Here is a 21,217-nt window from a genome sequence, read left to right as displayed (position 1 = left end):
ACTGAAAGTGAGAATGCAGAGGGTAATGAAGCTGATATTCACATCAACAGCACAATTATGAGTGTGATATTGCTTTTACACAACAGTTCAATAAACAAGTTAATACTGAGTTGTGCATTGTTACATAATACGGCCATTGAATCCAATGGGGTCGCTGTGTCCAGTTTATATAGGTACTGTCTATGGGTAAAGGGAGGGAAACATGAAACATTAAGGGCGTTTTTCCACTGGGTTCGTTTGCTGCGGTCCGAACCCGAGTGCGCTAGTTCCCGGCGCCCCCCGCAGCGTTGGTCTGGTTTCACACTCAATTAGTTGTATCAAACCCAGGTGCGTTTGCAGTGATCTTACGTCATCGCAAACGCACACGGAAAATGCATGGATAATACAACTCGACTGAGCATAGCTGTAATTTGTCTGTTTTTTTGGTGCTATTATGCACAACATAGTGAGAGACATCGCCTCTTCAGTGTCCCACAACGTTCCCCTGCCACTCATGGTTGTCGTGTGTGAGGAAACAATGATATCGACAGTGATACGCATGCGCGGGATACTATACTTCCTGAACAGGAAGTTGTTCAGGAAGTATAGTATCCCGCGCATGCGTATCACTGTCGAATATCATTAGGCTTGTTTGAGATGCGCCTTGCCTCGCCTGAAATGTACGCGAGAGTAGGCGGCTGCAGTGAGGGGAGGAGTGAAAAAAGCGCAGGCAAGACGGACAGTTCTCTCTTCTCGCAGTGGATCTGACACCTGTGAGATCAAAGATGGATATCGCGGGATTCACCGGATTCACGCTCGTGCACAGTGTTGCTAATAAACGGGATGGAATTTAAGTTCTGTTGCTTTTATATGAAAATAAATATAATGAACAAGACACCCAAAGTAGCCTACTTATTTAATTCCATTCCAAATACATGTTTATTAATCTTTTTTTCTTTAATACAGACATGTGTTGTTTTTTTCTTTTTCTTTTCTTTTCTTTTTTATAAAAATTACATTGCATAACCCATAGAGATCGCACTGTTAGATAGTTTGGGAATATTCACACATAACGTATGCGTATAAAACATGATATCAGAGTTTTAAAATCAAACATTTTAAAAGAGAACAATACATCACGGTTGTTTAAACCAATGAACATTAAGCTGTGTCGTCAGCAAGTCGTTTCCCATCGTGCTTTTAGGCTTGTTCGACTTCATACAGCTCTGCGCAGACCGATCGGCGGCTGACTTGAAGCAGTGCATGCCGGTTAGAAATTTTGTCCGACTTGATACAGCGCCGACGCCACGTGACTGTGACATATGCCATCAAAGTACCGCGAGAGCATTTCGAGAGTAGCCGGAGAACTCAGCCAGCGCAGCTTCTCAGGAGCGACTGCACTGGGCTGCAGGAGGGCTGATGACGACACAGCTGTCCCACGATTGGCCGGATTCACCGCATGACAACGATCACGTGTGTTTCGTGTTTATTCGAACACCTTTAGTTACTCTAAAGCTCACAAATCAGTTTTTTATAACAGTAAACACTCTTTTCATGTCGTATGTTATATTGTGTCATGTTTATCAAATTAAAACTGATTAAAAAACGTATAGACTCCACTTCATTAATAGTAGCAATTATGTTGAACTTTATTCTTGTTCAAACAGACGCTGTATGAAGCAGTACATAAAGTAGGCCTATTGAATGAAAATGTCTCTGAAACATCTGTGTATTATTTGGCCAATATTACATTTATTTCACTGCAGCTGTGGTAAAGTACGCGAACACCACGTGAGCGGTCACTACGGGAACCAGAAAGTGTCCGACTTCACGTCTCCGTTTGCAGCTCCTCCCCGCCTGCACGCGGCTACTCTCGCCGATCGGTTACATCCAGCCGCAGCCGATGTCGAACACACCTTTTGATCAGCGCAGTCGGTGGAGAGCAACTGCAGAATCCGACAGGTGCGCCTTGCGCTCGCGAGAGATTTTTGACATACGTCAGCATGACATCAGAGCAAGGCGGACCGCACTCGGACACATTTCTAACCGGCATTCTAACCGTGTGCGTTTGCGATGACGTAAGATCACTGCAAACGCACCTGGGTTCGATACAACTAATTGAGTGTGAAACCAGACCAACGCTGCGGGGGGCGCCGGGAACTAGCGCACTCGGGTTCGGACCGCAGCAAACGAACCCAGTGGAAAAACGCCCTTAGATTCTGTCATCATTACTCACCCTCATGTTGCTCGCTGGCGACCTCTGCTGGTCAAAATGGCGTAAATGCAACGAAATCTCAACCCAAACAACCCTAAAAATACCTTTTTCAAACCAGTTACAAATGTTTGCTAGAGTGTGTAATCTATTAATCAAATCTAAAAACCATCAGATACAATGTGACGTATTTGTATAAATTATCTTTTCTTATAGTTTATTAATTTGTAGAGGGTGTTATGCATTTTCTAAGGAGGTATTAATCAGGCCAATACAAGACAAATAACTAGGCTACTACTCTTCTACTCTTTTTTTATACAAATGTGTTAATGCAATAAGATCAGCCGCAAAAATAACTGTGTACACGCCTCTTCATCGCTAATTAAATCTTTTTAGTTTATATATATATATATATATATATATATATATATATATATATTTCTCTTGGTTTTTAAAGGTCCCATGACATGCTACTTTTTGTAGGCTTTAATATAGGCCTTAGTGGTCCCTAGTACTGTATCTGAAATCTCTTTCCAAAAATTCAGCCTCGGTGCAGAATTATAGCCACTACAAGCCAGTCCCAGAATGAGCTTCCTTCAGACAGGCCGTTTCGGTGTCTGTAGCTTTAAATACTAATGAGGAGGAGAAAGGCGGCGCGAGGTGGAGGGTGGGTGTGGCCTTGACCATCTTGCGCAACGGGAACGTGGCGTGCATGTTTACGTTGGATATAGCAATGGCAAGAAGACACGCACGCAGTCTTTCAAGCATTTCAGTTTGACCCAGAATCTGATCCAGATGGAGAAGCAACGGATGAAGAAGTTGCAACTCAGCGGCTCCAGCAGGACGTTTCCGAATGGTCAGTTTAAAATATTATGTCTGGATACGGTACTTTATTCGGATGGTTTAGTTATTATCATGTAGCTAACGCGAACCTACTGTTGCCTTTTCATGAGAGATCTGTAACGTCTGTATTTATCTTATTACAATATCATCAAGCTCTGCGATCTTGAAATGCGGATATCGCGCGCGCCATATAACCAACAGGAAAACGGTTATCCAAATAACAAAGACGTGTACAACACTCACGTTACAGTGTGTGTATTCACACACATAAACTGCATAGCTGCATAGCTAATGTTACAGCCACATTCTACGTGTAAAATCTAGGTAACGTTAACCATAAACAGTAAAGCAACACACTTATATATCATTAGTTGACTTACTTGTCCGAGGTGTGTAGCTGAGCCAAAGAGAGTGATCCAGACTTTAGTTTCAGACGTTCAGCAAGCCCAGCTCTGTATTGACCCTTCGGTGTTCATTTGTACATCCAATTATTGAGCAATTGTTATGCTTCGCTCGCTCAAAAGCCATGATATCTCTCGTCTCGTGGACAAACTAAAATCGCGCGCGCGCGTTCCTACTTCCTAGCGCATTTTCTCATGGGCGGAAAATCTCTGGGCGGGCAAAGCAGAGACAGGGGAGGTAACATTTCCTCCTTATGACGTCATAAGGAGGAGATTCAAGATCAGCGCGTATGAACCTCCATTTTCTCAAAGGCAGAGAAAGATAGCAAAAGCTCGATTTACACCGATTGAAATTTTTAGAAACTTGGGGACCATATACAGGCTAGGGGAACTCATATTAATGTTAAAAAACCTCAGAAAGTGAAAATTTCATGTCATGGGACCTTTAACGCCAAACGAGGGTTTGCGCTGGTGCGAGCTGTTAGTAAATCTGTCCCTTTATAAGTGTCCTAAAATGTATAAAGTGTCTAATGTTTTTCTCATCTTCAACCTTAGGGCTGGTCAGATTTCCATGTAAATCTGAAGACTTTTAGCAGGTTTTGTTGTGTTTTTTTTTTTTGTGTTTTTTTTTTTTTTTTTACTCTGCAGGACGATTGCCTTTCAGGATCAGGTTTTGTCTAACCCTGTTCTACCCTTTGAGAAAATATATAGTTTATAAAAGCCAGTAAACGAAATATAATAATATCAGTTTAACATTTGAATATTATTATTTTTTATTACATTTTTTATTATTTTTTAAATTCAGTTTTTAAACTCAAAAAACATGGATGAACTTTTTTTTTCTTTTTCTCAAATTAAGCGCTTCATATAACCCAAATGCTGAATAGAGACTCAACTATGATCATTACAGTATTGGGTGAAACTAAAGAGTAATAATAATTAATAATTTGTTACATTTATAGCACTTTTCTCTGCACTCAAAGCGCTTCACATATAAGGTGGGAATCTCCTCAACCACCACCAATGTGCAGCATCACCGATGATGCAACGGCAGCCATTGTGCACCAGAACACCCAACACACACCAGCTTACTGGTGGAGAGGAAACAGAGTCATGAAGCCAATCAATATATATGAGGATGATCAAGAGGCCATGATGAATGGGGGCCAATGGGCAAATTTGGCCAGGATGCTGGGGTTAAACCCCTATTCTTTTTCTGAAGGACATCCTGGGATTTTTAATGAGAGAGTCAGGACCTCGGTTTAACGTCTCATCTGAAAGACGGTGCTCTTTGACAGTATAGTGTCCCCGTCACTATCCTGGGCCTTTAGGATCTACAGCCCTGTTTAGTAAATCTGGCCCAAAATATTTTATTGTGATGATGATCATATGTGAATATCAATATCAGTCTAAAGGAATCCAAAAGCATGATTTAATTCAACAAATATAAATGTTATTTTATTTGAATACACTAATACAGTATAAAACACAAATGTCAACACGATGGTCAACACATCATTTGTAAAGAAACAGAATCACAGAGAGTTTGATCAATGATCTGTGATTAAACATGTATAAACCACCTCCGTCATTTCAGATTTCTGTTGGAAAAGACAAACACAAAAGGTCAAAGGAGAAAAACAAACCTGATGTTTCAAATGCAAAAACTGCAAGAGCTCAAAATGAATAAATGACAGAAATTTGCTGAAAATTCATTGATAGATATTACGGGTTATTATGAGTCAATGTTTCTCACACTGAATGATGGTCTTGTGTTTGTGTGTAATGATCTCTGTCTTTTTATATTCTTGGGACTTTTATTATGAAATTTTGGAAAACAAAAGCAGCTTTCATAACAGTGGCAAAAAATAAAAGCAAGTGGACTTTGGAAATAAAACATGTTCAACATCAGATATCAGGACAAGAGCAAATACAGCGCTAAATATATAGATGCAAACAAGTCAGACAGACATTTAGCACAGGAAGCATTACTTATTTATAATGGAATAACAGCATATACTATTTCACAAACTTGTTAAACATATTTGCCAATATTTAATGTGCAGTGTTTAAAACAGTGGTAATATTATATTGCTTTATGTTGTGCAGTTATTTTGCATTGTTCATTACATTTTGGAAAAAAGAAAATGGCTAAATGAATAAATGTAAATGTCACTAAAGAGACACTCACCATCATTTGTCCAGTGTGTGTGTAGAGTGTTGCATCAGTGTGAGTCTCGTCTGCAACTGTAATGACAGACACGTTCAATCAAAACATGTATTTTCCTCTAATATTGTTGCTTCACATTATTGTTTACAGATGTATAAGCTGTGCATCTACAGTACCTGTGTCTTTGTGTTTCCTGCACATACAGAAGATCATGATAACAGCCACGATCATCAGAGATCCAGCAGCAGAAGAAGAGATCAGCACTATCAGAGAGACTGGAGGATGAGGAGGAGGAGACTGTGGAGGAGGAGGAGGAGGAGCAGGATGAGGAGGAGACTGTGAAGGAGACTGTGATGTAGGATGTGTGTCTGGAACTGTAACGTCGAAAGAGACATTAGTGCCAGTTTGATAAAAAAAAAAAAAAAAAGACAACTTTGTAAAAACTTTAAATGCTAATTATGACTATTGATGTACTTGAACATATCTGACAGAGTTCAGTGATGTTGAGATGTTCAGTCTGGTGTCTGATGAGATTGGTCAGACATTTTCTATTTTCTATCAAACTTTGGCCCAAAGCTGTTTTACATGTACCCTGATATAACAAGAATATGAAGAAGACAGAAAAAGTACAGTGTAATTCTCTACTTACCATCAACAGTAACACTGAATCTCTTGATAAACTCCTCATTCCAAATAATGGTTCTTAGTTGATAAAGTCCAGAGTCTGTGGTTCTGATGTCACTGATGGTCAGAGATCCAGTCTGATCCAGTTTCAGTCTGTCTCTGAATCTCTCATCATTATCATATCTAGGATTGTTCATGATCACTCTAGCGATGCGATCGTTTCCAAACCTCGTTATACTCAAACCTAAGCACGGTTATGTTCCAAAATCCCTCAACACACCGTTTAGGGCGCAGGTCATTCCCTGTCAGCCCTACCGGTCTCTGACGAGGAAGGAGACGCAAGCTTCCTTTGCCCAGTCAGGGCATTAAGAGCTTATGTGTCTCGCACGTCTGTTTTCAGACAGACAGAGCAGCTCTTTGTTTTCACTCTACGGACGTTCTAAGGGACTTGCCGTGTCGAAACAGAGCCTATCCAGTTGGATAGTTGATGCTGTAGCGCTGGCTTATACCTCTAAGGGCTTACAGTGCCCATTTGGAGTCAGAGCACACTCCACGAGAGGCGTGGCCTCGTCGTGGGCTTGGTCTAGTGGGATTGCCTTGCAAGATATCTGTATGGCGGCAGGCTGGGCCTCCCCGTCTACATTTACAAGGTTTTATAACCTAGAGGTTCCCGCCTTGCAGGCTAAGCTGCTTTCGGTCTAAAATCGGTACTGTCTGCCCTGATGTGTTCGGGCCAGAATACTGAAACTGCTTGAGCAAATGCTCGCTGTTGGATCGCGCAGCTCTATGGGCAGTGTGTAAGACCCACTATATTCGTCAGTCCAGGCCGGGGGTCGCCCTGACTGTACGACACATCATCAGTATAACTGCTCCTTATAAGATGTTATATTATTACAGGAATGATGCTATTCTAGCCACTCTTTCCTGGGCTCTCTGTGAGTCCCTTATGATCATGTACTATATGAGCCCGGGCACTTGCCCTTGGGACTTTGGTGCTGGATCTTAGCATGCACGGCGTTTTACACTGTTTCCCCTAGCGTAAGATTTACGCAGTACGAGAGTACCTCTCGTAAGAGAACGTACTCGGTTACTAACGTAACCTCGGTTCTCTCTAGAGAGGAAACGAGTACTGCGTATCTTGCCGTGCCTGCACACGCTCTGGTTCGCTTCGGCGATGAAAAACCAGTGAGCTAGCCTCTCGAAGCTATGTTTATAGCCCTAGACCACGCCCATTCTGGCGGGACGTGACGTATTGGGCGCGAAGCGCCCCCATTGGAGCTGACGTCACGAGTGGGCCTTATCGATAGGCTGCTGCAGTTGCCGCAGGGCAGCCAATAGGCGCACAAGCCGTCTCGCCTGTGTCTGCATGCTGCCGCAACGCGTTTTACATTATTTCAAAATTAAGGATAATTTTTGGCTTCAGTATCTCGCGGAAAAGAGATTTTCCCCTAGCGTAAGATTTACGCAGTACTCGTTTCCTCTCTAGAGAGAACCGAGGTTACGTTAGTAACCGAGTACGTTTACTGGTGTTGTGGACAAATCAGTGTAGTATGCAGGTAGGCCCATCCATCCCCAGCCCACTTCCAACCAAGGTTATTTTCGGAAACGAAAACTGAAACTAAGACTAAAACTATTGGTCAAAAAACATTTTCGTAAACTGAAATACAATTAGAAATTCATAATAAATGAAAAACTAAAACTAAACGAAACTAACAACAGTTACGGAAAAACTAACTGAAATAAAATAATAATTAGCAAAAATAAATAATCGTTTTTGTATTTTATAAGCTCTTTACTTTGGTGGAAAGTCTGACCTGTGGCTGTTTATGGAAATGCCTGTAAATGGCGCTTCACACGCGTGAAGTTGCTGAGGCGATTAACCGCTGTCCTGTGACGCGCTCAATGAAGGACCAGCGAACACATCGCTAGTCCTAAGCGGCTGTTCATAAAGGATGCGTCTGTGGCAGTGGAATGGGAAATAATAACTCAAGGTAATGAGACGCAAGTTGAACTTCTTTTAACTTGAGCGAAGCGTTTTTACAATGTCCTTTCATTTGCGAGACGCGGGTGCAACAGCAAAACAAGTCCGTCAAGCACAAAAATACCTTTAATGTGGTGATGTCATGCTTTCATGAAGGTTGACAGGCTGAAAGGTGATGTTGTTATCTTTGTTTTTACAAAAGATTTTCTGCTAATAATATTGTTATCCATGTGGAGACGTCCCGGGACACTACACCACACACACACACACACACACACACACACACACACACACACACACACACACACACACACTCACACTAACCCGACCCCTAAACCGACCCATCACACACACACACACACACACACTAACCCGACCCCTAAACCGACCCATCACACACACACACACACTAAACCGACCCATCACACACATTTTCAAAAAAACTCATTCTGTGTGATTTAATTTAGGCCCACAGTGACACAAGTCCCCATGATGAGTGTGTGTGCATTCAGGTTTAAGTCCCCACCACGATAGAAAAACATGAACACTCACACACTGCATAGATACTTCATTATTTTTAATTACACTGGCTTCACAGCAGGTTGTCAGATTAATTTAGCTGTTTTTTTGCTGTATGTACCAGTGTCACTCTGAAAAAAGTAAACTATGTTTAACAAGATTTCATCTTTAATATGAATTAGTTTGTCTGTATTTTTCATCGTTTTTTTCTTGGATACTTTTAAGTTCCATTTATTTGGTGCTTTGTTCAATCTCAAACCATTATTTTTATTTTTATTATTAAGATGTCTGCACAAGAGTTAACTGTAATCTCGGCAAACATTAAACTTTGCTGAAATTATGCGTCTCGCTTTGGTATACCCTGGAAGTGTTCTGTTTGCTCTGCTAAACTATAATTACTAAAACTAAAACTGAAACTAAATTAAATAAAAAATTAAATTAAATTAAATCATGTGGGGAAGTGGAAATGCTGTATGCTCACTGCACTTGTATGGCTGGAGTGGCAGAGAAGTGCGCACATGTGGCAGCCCTCCTGTACAAGATCGATACAGCAGTGCGTCTGCGGGGAAATGTGACTCCAACAGATGTTGAAGCATACTGGGTGATGCCCTCCAATATAACCAAAGTGCAGGGAGTGCCTGGCCATACTATTGATTTTACAACAAGCTCAGCCCGAAAAAAGGCACTTGATCGGTCAGTCTGTGGAGACACCAGCACAGCACCCAAGATCCGGACCCGCTCAGGTGGCACATGTTTACCGCAGAAGACACTTGCCGATTTAAAACCCCTCACAGAACTCATGCATGCACACAGGTCCGGACTGTGCTCTGTAATGGAGGAATTCTGACACCTCTATGCTGATCCCATTCAGCCTGCCCAAGTCACTGCTGCGTCTTCGCGACCCACGAATGGATGGCTGTGACTTGTCGGTCCTGCTTCAACACTGTGAGGGCCTGACACACCTTGTGGCAGTGACAGCCACAGAGGCAGCTGCACTGGAAAAGAACACACGACAGCAGCACAAGTCTGACATATGGCACAGCACACGGGCTGGAAGGATAACCGCCTCCATCATGCACGCTGTTGTCTCCACCTCCATAACCAGACCAGCCCACAGTCAACTGTGGAGAAGGTGTGCTATCCACAGAAACCTTCACTGAGACAGCCTCCACCTCCACCTCCACCTCCATAACCAAACCAGCCCACAGTCAACTGTGGAGAAGGTGTGCTATCCACAGAAACCTTCACTGAGACAGACTGACAATGGCCCAGAGGCCATTAAATGGGGGAGAGAAAAAGAGGATACTGCAAGGGTCTCCTTTGGAGTCACACAGATGGAGCTGCGGCACAGGGACATGAAAGTGGAACACTGTGGATTCATAACCAACACTTCTTTCCCTGAAATAGGCGCGACTCCTGATGCACTTGTGCATTGTGCATGTTGCGGGAAAGGATGTGTGGAGATTAAATGCCCTTTTAAGCACCAGGACCAGAACATTCTGCAGGCATGTACTGACAAGGAGTATTGTCTGCAGTTCACAGAAGGAAGGATGGAGTTGAAGCAGACCCACAAGTACTACAAACAGGTACAAACTCAAATCTTTGTCACAGAGTCACAGTCGTGTGACTTTGTTGTTTGGACGACCAAAAGCCTTGCAACTGTGCGTGTCATGCCTGATGTAGAACTTTGGGAGACGCTTTTGCCAACCGCACAACATTTTTTTTACAAAGTTGTCCTACCTGAGCTTGTAGCCCATCACTACACTCAACCCCCACCCCCTGTGCCATCAGCCGATTCCCAGCCCACAGACAAACCCAAAAAACGAGCACAGAACACAGTCAGAAAAACATTGGCCACATTACATCCAGGTAAAACACCCAAGCACAAGGTTTTCCAACCGGCCCCTACCAGCACCCCACCTTCAGCTGACCTACCTGTGCCTCCAGCTGAGCTACCTGTGCCATTATTTGATTCACAGCCCACAGACAAAAACAAAAAACGAGCACGAAAAAAAAACTATCAAATTGGCCACACTGCAGCCAGGTAACACCCCCCAGACCAAAAGAAGGGCATGTGAAAAGGCTGTGTTGTGGTGCATTTGCAGACAGCCTGAAGAGCTTGATGACATGGTTGCTTGCAATAATCAGAACTGTCCTATACAGTGGTTCCATTTAGGTTGCGTGGGACTCAGCAGCGCACCAGCCAGAGAAGAGTCATGGCAATGCGATGCTTGCACATGTCTGTGACTTATCACCCACAACCTACCTCATACATTTCCAGTTCTTTTCTATGGATTCTTTATAATGTAAATGTCTTGATCTAAATGTATTTACATGTTAAATATGTAAAGAAACTGAAATTAAGTTGGTTGTTACTACTATTCAAGTTATGTAATTGAGTTTGTAATTGTGTTAATACAGATAAAGGAGGCAGGATTTCATTCAGTCTTTGTGTATTTTATTTACAGAGATGGCTAAAAATCATTACATGTGAGAAGAGACATTACAAAATCTTTTGAAAAAAACAAAAAACATTTACATATTAGATGTGAGCATGGTGTATAATTTTAACACGACGGCTTCACAACAATACTTGGACACATATTGGCCAAAGCACAGCACACAACCACAATTTTATCCAGCAAAGTCTTATCCTCCCCCTCACAAGGCACAACAAATCCCAGGTGTATTGTGTAATTTAATATGTTAAACTTAGAGCGCATACACCCTATCACTCGCTCCACGTGGATCCTGACATGAGCTAACTTCCTGGTCTCTTCCACATCTTTTGCATTAAGTTGGCTGTGGCCCCTGGTGAAGGCAGGTATTTTCAGCGTAGCACCCACAAGGGCAACACTTTCTTTAATATCAAATCCACGGTCCGCTAACACTAGGTCTCCAGGCGAGAGCTTCTGAAGAAAGCCACAGTTCTCGGTGATCTGCTTATCACTGATTTTGTGCCCTTTCCATGAAAAGCTCGAAGCAGTCAATAATAACAGTAACACGATTCCCAAACATCTCTACAAACTGATGTGGCATGCTTGCCTGTATACAATGTCGCTTTGGCCAGTACACCAAAGGGCTGAGGAGTGCATGCAGTACATTGATGGTCTCAGTGAACAGATTGGATGCGGTTTGTCGGCTAATGTCAAAGAGGTGTGCAACATGTTCGACAGGCAGATCAAGTCTTAAGCGCATAAGGGTCTGGAGGAACATTTGAAAATGGGAGTTTTCTTTCTTTTGTTTTTGATTTTGGTAGACTGGGAATGACTTGTATCAGTACACCCATCAATAGACTGAAAGATGGAAGGCCAGTGTAGTACTTCACCTTTGAATCATTGTCTTTGAGAAAATTCTCATCCAGGGCCTTTTTGGAGAGCTCTCCCTTCAGTTTTCGATTCTCCTCCTGCAAGCAGATTATTTCTTTGAGTCTGAGGCCACACATGGTGCACTTCTGCTGTTCATCTGCATTCCCCATTGGAGCACCATCATCCCCTGATGTTTCAGTTTCCATATCTTCCTCTCTCCCTGCATTGTCTGGGGGTGGTGGTAGGGGCTGAGTCTCTTGTCCTTCCATCTCAGCCACAGGTGCAGAGTAGTCTAATTGTAATAACAATAAGAAGAATAAACTGTAAATCTCTGTATACTTGCCTGATGCCCAGGGCCCACTGTTTTCACCATTGGACATAAATAAATGGTAAATGGTAAATGGACTGCATTTATATAGCGCTTTCACAGACCCAATGGCCACCAAAGCGCTTTACAATATTGCCTCACATTCACCCATTCATACACCGACGGCGGTGTCAGCCATGCAAGGCGATCCAGCTCGTCCGGAGCAGCTGGGGTTAGGTGTCTTGCTCAAGGACACCTCGACACTTGGTCAGGTGGAACCGGGGATTGAACCACCAACCTTCCGGTTTGTAGACAATCTACATGAACCACTGAGCCACTGCCGCCCCAACTCAGATGAAGATGACGATGATAAAAAGGTAGAAGACACCCGGTTGACCAGCATTGACCCGTTTCACATTTCTTCATTTATTTAATCTCTTCTTGTAAAACAGTTTCACGTTAACACTCTCACAGTCCCAAGTGGATTAGAATAGGATTGCAGTTTAGGAACTGTATTACAGAACATCACACACTCATCAATTGGTAAAAATCCAGAAGCTTGCGGCAAACAAGTTTGATTTAACAGGATATTTAACCCAAAAATGAATATTCTGGCATTATAGATACAATTAGATATCAGAATGAAGTCAATGATCAATGACGAGCAGAGTAGAACACCAGATCTGGGGACCAAATGACACACAGAAGTAATAAGTTAACACAACGTATATATGAAGAGTTCAGATGCAAAAGCCTCTAAATGCCATCTGAAATTTTCTTATAGAATGATCATTTTTATCAAGCTCGTATATTTAAATTCAATAATTTCACTTAAATGGCAATGAAGATTACCTATTAATTGTCATTTAAGTGAAATTACTGAACTTAAATACACAAGCTTGATAAAAATGATCATTATATGTGACCCTGGATCACAAAACCAGTCTTATGTTGCACGGGTATATTTGTGGCAATAGCCAACAAAACATTGTATGGGTCAAAATTATAGATTTTTCTTTTATGCCAAAAATCATTAGGATATTAAGTAAAGATCATGTTCCATGAAGATATTTAGTAAATTTCCCACCTTAAATATATAAAACATTTATTTTTGTGAATGGATGCAGCACAATCGCCAATAGAAATGGAGAACTTTAAAGGCGATTTTCTCAATATTTCGATTTTTCTGTACCCTCAGATTCCAGATTTTCAAATAGTTGTATCTCGGCCAAATATTGTCCTATCCTAACAAACCATACATCAATGGAAAGATTATGTATTCAGCTTTCAGATGATGTATACATCTCAATAAAAAAAAAAATACACATAAGACTGGTTTTGTGGTCCAGGGTCACATATAAGAAAATTTCAGATGGCATTTAGAGGCTTTTGCATCTGAACTCTTCATATAATGGCCGTGGGCTTTTTTTTATTTTTTTTTATTAACGGGCTCGTCGAGGTCGACCCGTTCGGCAGATTTACCTCAGCTCGACGAATATGCAGTCTGTTTTCAAACCGACGACTACTTCAACGCAGAATTATGACGTTTTTCGCGTATCAATTGACGTGCAGGTCGGATACATGCGACCTGGCCGTTCAGACTGAAGTCGCATTTCAAAAGATCGGATATCGGATTTGGGACCACATACCCAAGTGGCCTGGGTCGCATTTGAAAAGATCGGATCTGTGTCGTTCAGACTGTCATGAAAAGATCAGATACAGGTCGCATAGTGGCAAAAAAAAATCGGAATTGGGTCGTTTCAGCCTGCAGTGTGAACGTAGCCTAAGTTTGTCTAACCTATTAGACCTATTTTCAGGGAGACAGGGGTAGCTGCAGCTTGGAGTAATGGGCGTGGCAAGAGGTAGGGGCGTGGCAAGAGGTTTCTCATTGGTCAAAGGAGTTTCCTCCTGGACAGAGTCAGAGCCATAAAGAGAAAGTTGCGACACAGCAATGGCGGCTCGTGGAGCCTCTCAATATTTCCCGAAAGCAGCAGCAGCGCGGTAGAACAGACCGTTTGTGATGCACTTTTAAAAGGTAAGACGTTTAAAGAATAAGATTGTATATTATCAGTACATCTGAATCAAATTAACTTGTGTATTAAAGCATGCTAGTTTACTATTGCTCTCTAAATTTAATTAGTAGTTTTAGGGGACGTTATCAGATAAAAGAAAGGTCACTGGATAAAGTTAGTAGTGCATAACAAACCACGAACAGCCTAATGGTTAAAACCGTTCTATTAATGCATTTTATTAAACTATATTTGAGTAACAAAAACGTATGGGTGGAGTTTTTTAGGCGTGTTTCTGTAAACTACCTGTCTATATTATGTTTCAGCTCAGCTGATTTTTGGATTGATGGGAAAGGGAAATGGAAGTTTATTCGTGAGATTAAAAACAATGCTTAAAAGCAGCAAGCCATTTACAAAAACAAATCACACTAGACTAAATGGGAAATAATACTAAATACCACAACACACTAGACTAAATGGGAAATAATACTAAATACCACAACATGTAATATATGCTACTATAATTTGTCCCGTTTTTGTCTCCTTTATCTCTTTCAACACAAGAAGCAGAAAGGGATTCAGTGGATCCTGAAGACTCCCTGCACTGACGCTGTACGGTACCTTCAGTTTCAGCTCCTTGGATTTTAGAAGACTTTCCTTGCTCCTAATTTTTAATAAACATTAAACTTCCCAGTGTTGGTCTTTATGAAAAAGTTCAGATGCACCCAAGTATGATTAGTGCACAATATAGCATAAAATTTTTAGTTCTATTTAGACTGCTCCTCCTGCTGACTCGAGCATATTTACTCCTCTGTGTCGGACACTACAAGAACAACATAGAGGAAATGACAGACAACATGCTTGACATGCAGTTTATTAGACATTTATAGACATTATTAGACATTTATAAAATCCTATTGTGCTAAATCAATGCTATATATACAGTGCCCTCCACAATTAATGGCACCCCTGGTAAATATGATCAAAACTGGCTGTAAAAAATAAATCTGTAACGTTTATCCTTTTGATCTTTCATTAAAAAAAATTGCAAAATTCTAACCTTTCATTGAAGTAAAAGAATTGAAAGTGGGGGGAAATCACATTATGATATAAATGTTTTTCTCCAAAACACGTTGGCCACAATTATTGGCACCCTTAGAATTTTTTTTAAGTAAAGTATCTCTGAAGTATATTCCCATTAATATTTACCTTTTTTAGCACACCAGGGGGACTAGGAACATGAAACTGTCCAGCTATGACTTCGTGTTTCACAGGAGTTTAAATATGAGGAAACACAAAGGCCAAATCCCCTTAATCATCCATCACAATGAGTAAAACCACAGAATATATTTCTGATGCGCAGCAAAAGATTGTTGGCCATCACAAAATAGAAAGTGGCTGTAAGACAATAGCTAAAGAATTGAAAATCCCCATTTTGACCATCAGGGCAATAATTAAGAAGTTATAATCAACTAAATATGTTATGAATCTGCCAGGAAGAGGACGTGTGTCTATATTATCTTAATGCACAGTGAGGATAATGGTTTGAGTGGCCAAAGACTCTCCAAGGGTCACAGATGGAGAATTGCAGAGATTAGTTGAGTCTTGGGGGTCAGAAAGCCACAAAAAAACAAAACAAAAAAAAAACCTACATCCCCACATGTTGTTTGGGAGGGTTTCAATAAAAATGCTCCTCGCTCCTCCAGAAACAAACTCCAGCAAATTTAATTGTCAGACACGACTGGATCTTCAGACGGCACAGGCTTCTTTGGTCATATGAAATTAAAAAAAGAGCTTTTTGCCAGCAAACACGCTAGATGGGTTTGGTGCACACAAGGATAAAAAGTACCCCATGTGTACAATTTAATATACCATTGGATCTTTAATGTTGTGGGCATATTTTTCTGCTGGAGGTCCTGGACTTCTTATTCAGATACATGGCATCGTGGATTCTATCAAATATCAACAGATAAAAAATCCAAACCGGGCGGCTTCTGCTAGAAGTCTTATAATGGGCCGTGGTTGGATCTTCCATTAAGACAACGATCCAAAACAAACATCAAAATCAACACAAAAATGTGTTAGGGAGCACAAAATGAAGCTTCTGCCATGAGCGTCCCAGTTCCCTGACCTGATGAGTGGGCTGAACTGAAGAGAAGAAGCACAAACATGGATCTGGGAATCTGAAGGATCTGGAGAGATTCTGTATGGAGGAATGGTCTCTGATCTCTTGTCAGGTGTTCTCCAAACTCATCAGGCATTATAGGAGAAGACTCAGAGCAGTTATCTTGGCAAAAAGTAGGTATTTAATAAAAGGGTGCCAATAATTGTGGCCAACGTGTTTTGGAGAAAAACATTTATTTCATAATGTGATTTCCCCCCCACATAATTTTTTTTTACTTAAATGAAAGGTTAGAATTTTGCTAATTTTTTTAATGAAAGATCAAAAGGATAAACAATGCAGATTTATTTTTTACAGCCAGTTTTGATCATATTTACCAGGGGTGCCATTAATTGTGGAGGGCACTGTATATGTATATATATATATATATATATATATATATATATAATGTGTATATATGTATATATAATGTGTGTGTGTGTGTAATTGACAAACCTTCAAAAATTGTTTTTTTAAAAATCTCAAAATCTTTTCAAAACTGATGTTTTATAAATTTTATTTATTTTATTTGTTTTATTTATTTATATTTTTGAGTCATTAACTTTGACTTTTTGACATTTAAACAAGTTTCAGTTGTAAACATTTCTAAGTGTTTAAATTCAACTGATATGGAAAGTGTACCAACCTACCCATACTTGAAAGCAGTTTTTACCAGTATTAGAGAGATCTACAACTCTTTTCACTCATCATTAAGGCTCCTCTGAACGATGCATTATTATGTATACTGTAATTAATTACCATAATAAAATAACCATGTTTGCAGTTGTGCCACCCTGACATGCAAATTTCGGGACAAAAGTTTTTCAATTACCTCAACAGCTTTAAAACTACTGAAATTTATTCATTTTGTTTATATGAAAGGTTCAAATGATGCCATAGAATTTCATTTTTATTTTTTTATTCTTAAGACACCATTTGAGTTTTTAGACTGTTAATTTGTGCGGACAGTTGCTACTATAGTATGAAACGTTTTTACTTCATTTTATAATTATATGGTGAGTGTTTGATCAAACATGCATACAGCAAAAACATTTGCTGTACCATTATTATAAAAATAACATACTATAAGTTTGTATGTACTTTAAATGAAAGTACAAAAGTAGTCTGACTTTAATAGTGTCAGGAGACATTTTTATCTTTAAAATAATAATTTAATTAGTTTTTTAATGATTTAATAAAAAAAGTCGCGGTGGTGATGACGTCATGTAACCCGCGCCCTAAATTTCGAAGGTAACGTACTTTTGAATGTATTCTCAATATCATTATTGCTATTTTCACATTGAAAGAAATGTATTTGGTCTTGTATAATTGTTTGTTGGCCAAAAGTGATTAAGTTTATGGCTCGCTTTTATGCGGATCAGGAAGCTTTCGCGTCCAATAAAGACCTTACGGCACGCCCCATTCCTTTCTGACCTCCTGGCACGCCCATTGCTCCAGCCTGCAGTTACCTCTACCAGTTTTCAGGCGCTGCGTCATATCATTACGCCTGCTGCACCCATGGTACGGCTGCACAGTTCCTTGATTATTACGCCGTAATGAGAGTAGTTTCTAGCCATATAGGCTTAGAAAATCGCAACTTTTCATTTTCCGTCGATCTTAGTACACGGTTTAACTACAGAAGAGTAAAGTTTTAAATAGGAAAAATATTGAAACTCTTTGGTCATTTTGAAAGAAATGCTACTGGACTCGTCAGAATCAATGATCTATGCTAAGCTATGCTAAAAGTGGTACCGTCAGAGCCGGAGTTCGGCTGAATGGATTCTAAAACGGTAAAACTCAACTGTTTAACTCTGGTGGAGTTGTAAAATGAGCATATTTCCGAAAAAAGTGGAGTATCCCTTTAAGTCAGCTTGTGGGTAAAACGCCCCCCAGGGGGCATAGTTTCTATCTATCATAATTACTATAATAACATATTTCTGTCTATCAAATCCTTTGTTTTACACTTAATGCAGTATAACTAGGTGGTAAAATCTAAATATTTGAACAAAACATGAAAAAAATACCTCAAGTGAGCATTAGCTAGCTAGCTTGCTACCACAGTTAGCTCCCTGATGGAAGGTAGTTAAATTTGGCTATTTTGGACATTCCTGAAATAAATATTAATATATATACATGTTGATACATTACTTGCCTTTTACTTTTAGAGATTAAAAACTATTGTCTGTTAATTTTGTTGATGATCTATGAAGCAAACTGGTTGGTAAGAAAGGGGGCATTTTACCCCACCGCTGGGGCAAAACGCCCCCTTTGTACAAAATATTTTCAGTCAAAATACTAATTAATTATGAAGGCTGAGCAATTTTAATATTTGGTGAATAACTCCTGCCATAGTCACTCAAAACCGGGATGGCAATTCTAGTCACATTTATGTTTTGTTTCACTGTAATGTCACATTTTCCTTAAGCGGGGCGTTTCCCCCACTCTACCCTATGCATTCTGACTAAATGTTGTTTTATTTGTTTGTTAACGACGATTAAGACTAAAACAAGAAATTGTGGGAGTGTTTTTATAAGCCTAACACTGGTTGTACTTCACAAACTGACACGTCACCACCCACTCGTGCACCTCTGCATTACAAACTCTCGACTAACTGAAAACCAAGGCTAGGACAGTTTAGATAAATGTTATAGTAAAAGTAAATAGTAAAAGTTTTTTTATGAGATCTGTAATTGATTTAATGCCACACTTCCATTGTTTAGTTCTGACCTAAATTGTGTTATTAAATAAAAAATTTTGAGAACTGCTTAAAAGAAAATGGTTAACATAATACTTTTATTCTACATATGGCATCTTGTTGGTAAGTACAAAACTTCTACATTTATTGACAAATTTAATTTGATATAGCTAAGTTTCTTTTTCATGTCAGTTTTTGTTTTTATTTTTAGATAAAGATGCTATCTTTGATATTACTGTGAGAAGTTTGAATTCCGGTTTTTGATCACTGTTATGGTGCATGATTGACAGACAGATTTAGTTCCCTTCCTGATTAAACACTTTATACCCATCATTAAATAATTAATACTTAAAGTATCCTAAGACAATTGACAGCTAATATACTTAGGTTCAGTTTTGTAGTGGCTCTCCAAGGCCTTTCAGATTTAAGAGCTGAATGTTCTTCAGAAATTCTTCAGGAGTTCTTCTCGAAATCACACTTTTAAAATTAGGCTATCTATCCAGGTGTAGGAGGAGAATTCAAATGAGAAATATCTTGATTTTAAGTTGTTTTGCCTTATTTTAATTCGCTATTTTTTTTAAAAGCTATTAAGTTCACCTAAACAAATGCTGTTTTATTATACTTTTATTTCTATATATTCCATTGAGATCCAATAGTGTTCGATTCACTACTGAATCAAATAAGTGGAGCGCTGTAAAAAAACAAAACAAAAAACAAAAACAAGGTTAAACACTTGTTTAATTGACTACAGAAAATTACTTCATCTGTGTCTGATGAACTGTTCCTCTTGGTTCTCCAGGAGTGTTTGGTGACACAGATGCAGTGAGGTCAGTGTCAGTGATGGAGGGAGATTCTGTCACTCTAAACCCTAATCTTACAGACATACAGAGAGATGAACAGATCGTGTGGAGGTTTGGAAACATTCGCATCGCTACAGTGATCATGAACATTACTAGATATGATAATGATGAGAGATTCAGAGACAGACTGAAACTGGATCAGACTAGATCTCTGACCATCAGTGACATCAGAACCACAGACTCTGGACTTTATAAACTAAGAACCATTATTAGGAATAAGGAGTTTATCAAGAGATTCAATGTTACTGTTAATGGTGAGCATAATTACATGTTATTGCTTCTATCATCGTCATATTCAAAATGTACATAATTATTGTCATAACCCATAATCATATTTTAAGATTATTCATTACAATTATTGAAGATACATTTCAGATGCAGTTTTTTTTTTTTTACCTTATTCTAACATTTATTCATATTCATATTCATTCTTTATTGTCCTCGTTAGAGGAAATTTGTTCTCACAGACTGTACCAGGAGCAACATTCAACCCGCACAACATGCTCATACCACACAGAATTTTATTCACATAAATAGACATATTACACACACAAAAATAAAATAAAACAAAATAAAAAAATACTCAATAATCAAACAAAATAATTAAAATCAACAACAAATCCTTTAATGATTTTAATGATGCACAGATATCATTAAAATATTTTTCATTTATGGAGTCAGATGAAACCAGTAATTGCATGTGAGAAAATATATTGCATTTAATCTTGTTGTGTTGCGAAAAAAGACAAATACCACACAGAGGCCATGTCCACACTAATACGTTTTCGTTTGAAAACGCATCTTTTTCTCTCCGTTTTGGCCTTCCGTCCACACTGAGGCGGCGTTTTTATTAATGAAAACGAAGCTTTTTGAAAACGCACTCCAAAGCGTATAAATTTGAAAACGCCGTTTTTGCGTTGTAGTGTGGACTGTGAAACCGCGAGGGATTTAAAAACGATGACGTAAATTTAGTCATGTGACGCATATTGTACCAATAGATATTCATGTTTATACCAGTATTGCGCCTGTTATGTGCGTTTCACTTTCACACTGTTGCTAAAAATATTCTACATTGCACACTGTTCATGTACAGTCCTGCAAAGATGACAGAATTTACTCACATTTGCTGTCCTGCGGTAATACATGAG

General features: G+C 39.6%; 2 protein-coding genes across 2 annotated transcripts in view; one reads left to right on the top strand and one right to left on the bottom strand.

The window, feature by feature from the left end:
* LOC309475590 (uncharacterized protein) overlaps positions 1 to 21,217 on the top strand; it is a 335,445-nt gene that overhangs the window by 56,191 nt on the left and 258,037 nt on the right. Inside the window, exon 10 of the mRNA XM_082138408.1 lies at positions 20,009 to 20,323. Coding sequence (XP_081994534.1) covers positions 20,009 to 20,323 — 315 coding nt within the window. The remainder of the gene's footprint in view (positions 1 to 20,008; positions 20,324 to 21,217) is intronic.
* On the bottom strand, positions 4,867 to 6,451 carry LOC309476806 (uncharacterized protein). The gene is made up of 4 exons (XM_082139959.1): positions 6,255 to 6,451; positions 5,782 to 5,979; positions 5,627 to 5,682; positions 4,867 to 5,036 (listed from the first exon to the last, which is right to left on the bottom strand). The coding sequence occupies exons 1-4, from the start codon at positions 6,424 to 6,426 to the stop codon at positions 4,986 to 4,988; spliced, it is 477 nt and encodes a 158-aa protein (XP_081996085.1). The 5' UTR covers positions 6,427 to 6,451; the 3' UTR covers positions 4,867 to 4,985.

This window comes from Leuciscus leuciscus (genome assembly GCF_965113295.1).
Source record: "Leuciscus leuciscus genome assembly, chromosome: 15".
NCBI classification, from domain to species: Eukaryota; Metazoa; Chordata; class Actinopteri; order Cypriniformes; family Leuciscidae; genus Leuciscus; species Leuciscus leuciscus.
The sequence above is the reverse complement of the archived record's forward strand: the minus strand, read 5'-3'. Positions and strand labels throughout refer to the sequence as shown.

Bases quoted from the DNA above. Each gene is read 5' to 3' on its own strand.
- LOC309476806 (XM_082139959.1), bottom strand. From the start codon at position 6,426: ATGAACAATCCTAGATATGATAATGATGAGAGATTCAGAGACAGACTG. The intron at 5,980-6,254 runs GTAAGTAGAGAA...TCGACGTTACAG, and splicing joins ATTCAGTGTTACTGTTGATG to TTCCAGACACACATCCTACA. The intron at 5,037-5,626 runs GTGAGTGTCTCT...CTTTTCCAACAG, and splicing joins CACACACTGGACAAATGATG to AAATCTGAAATGACGGAGGT.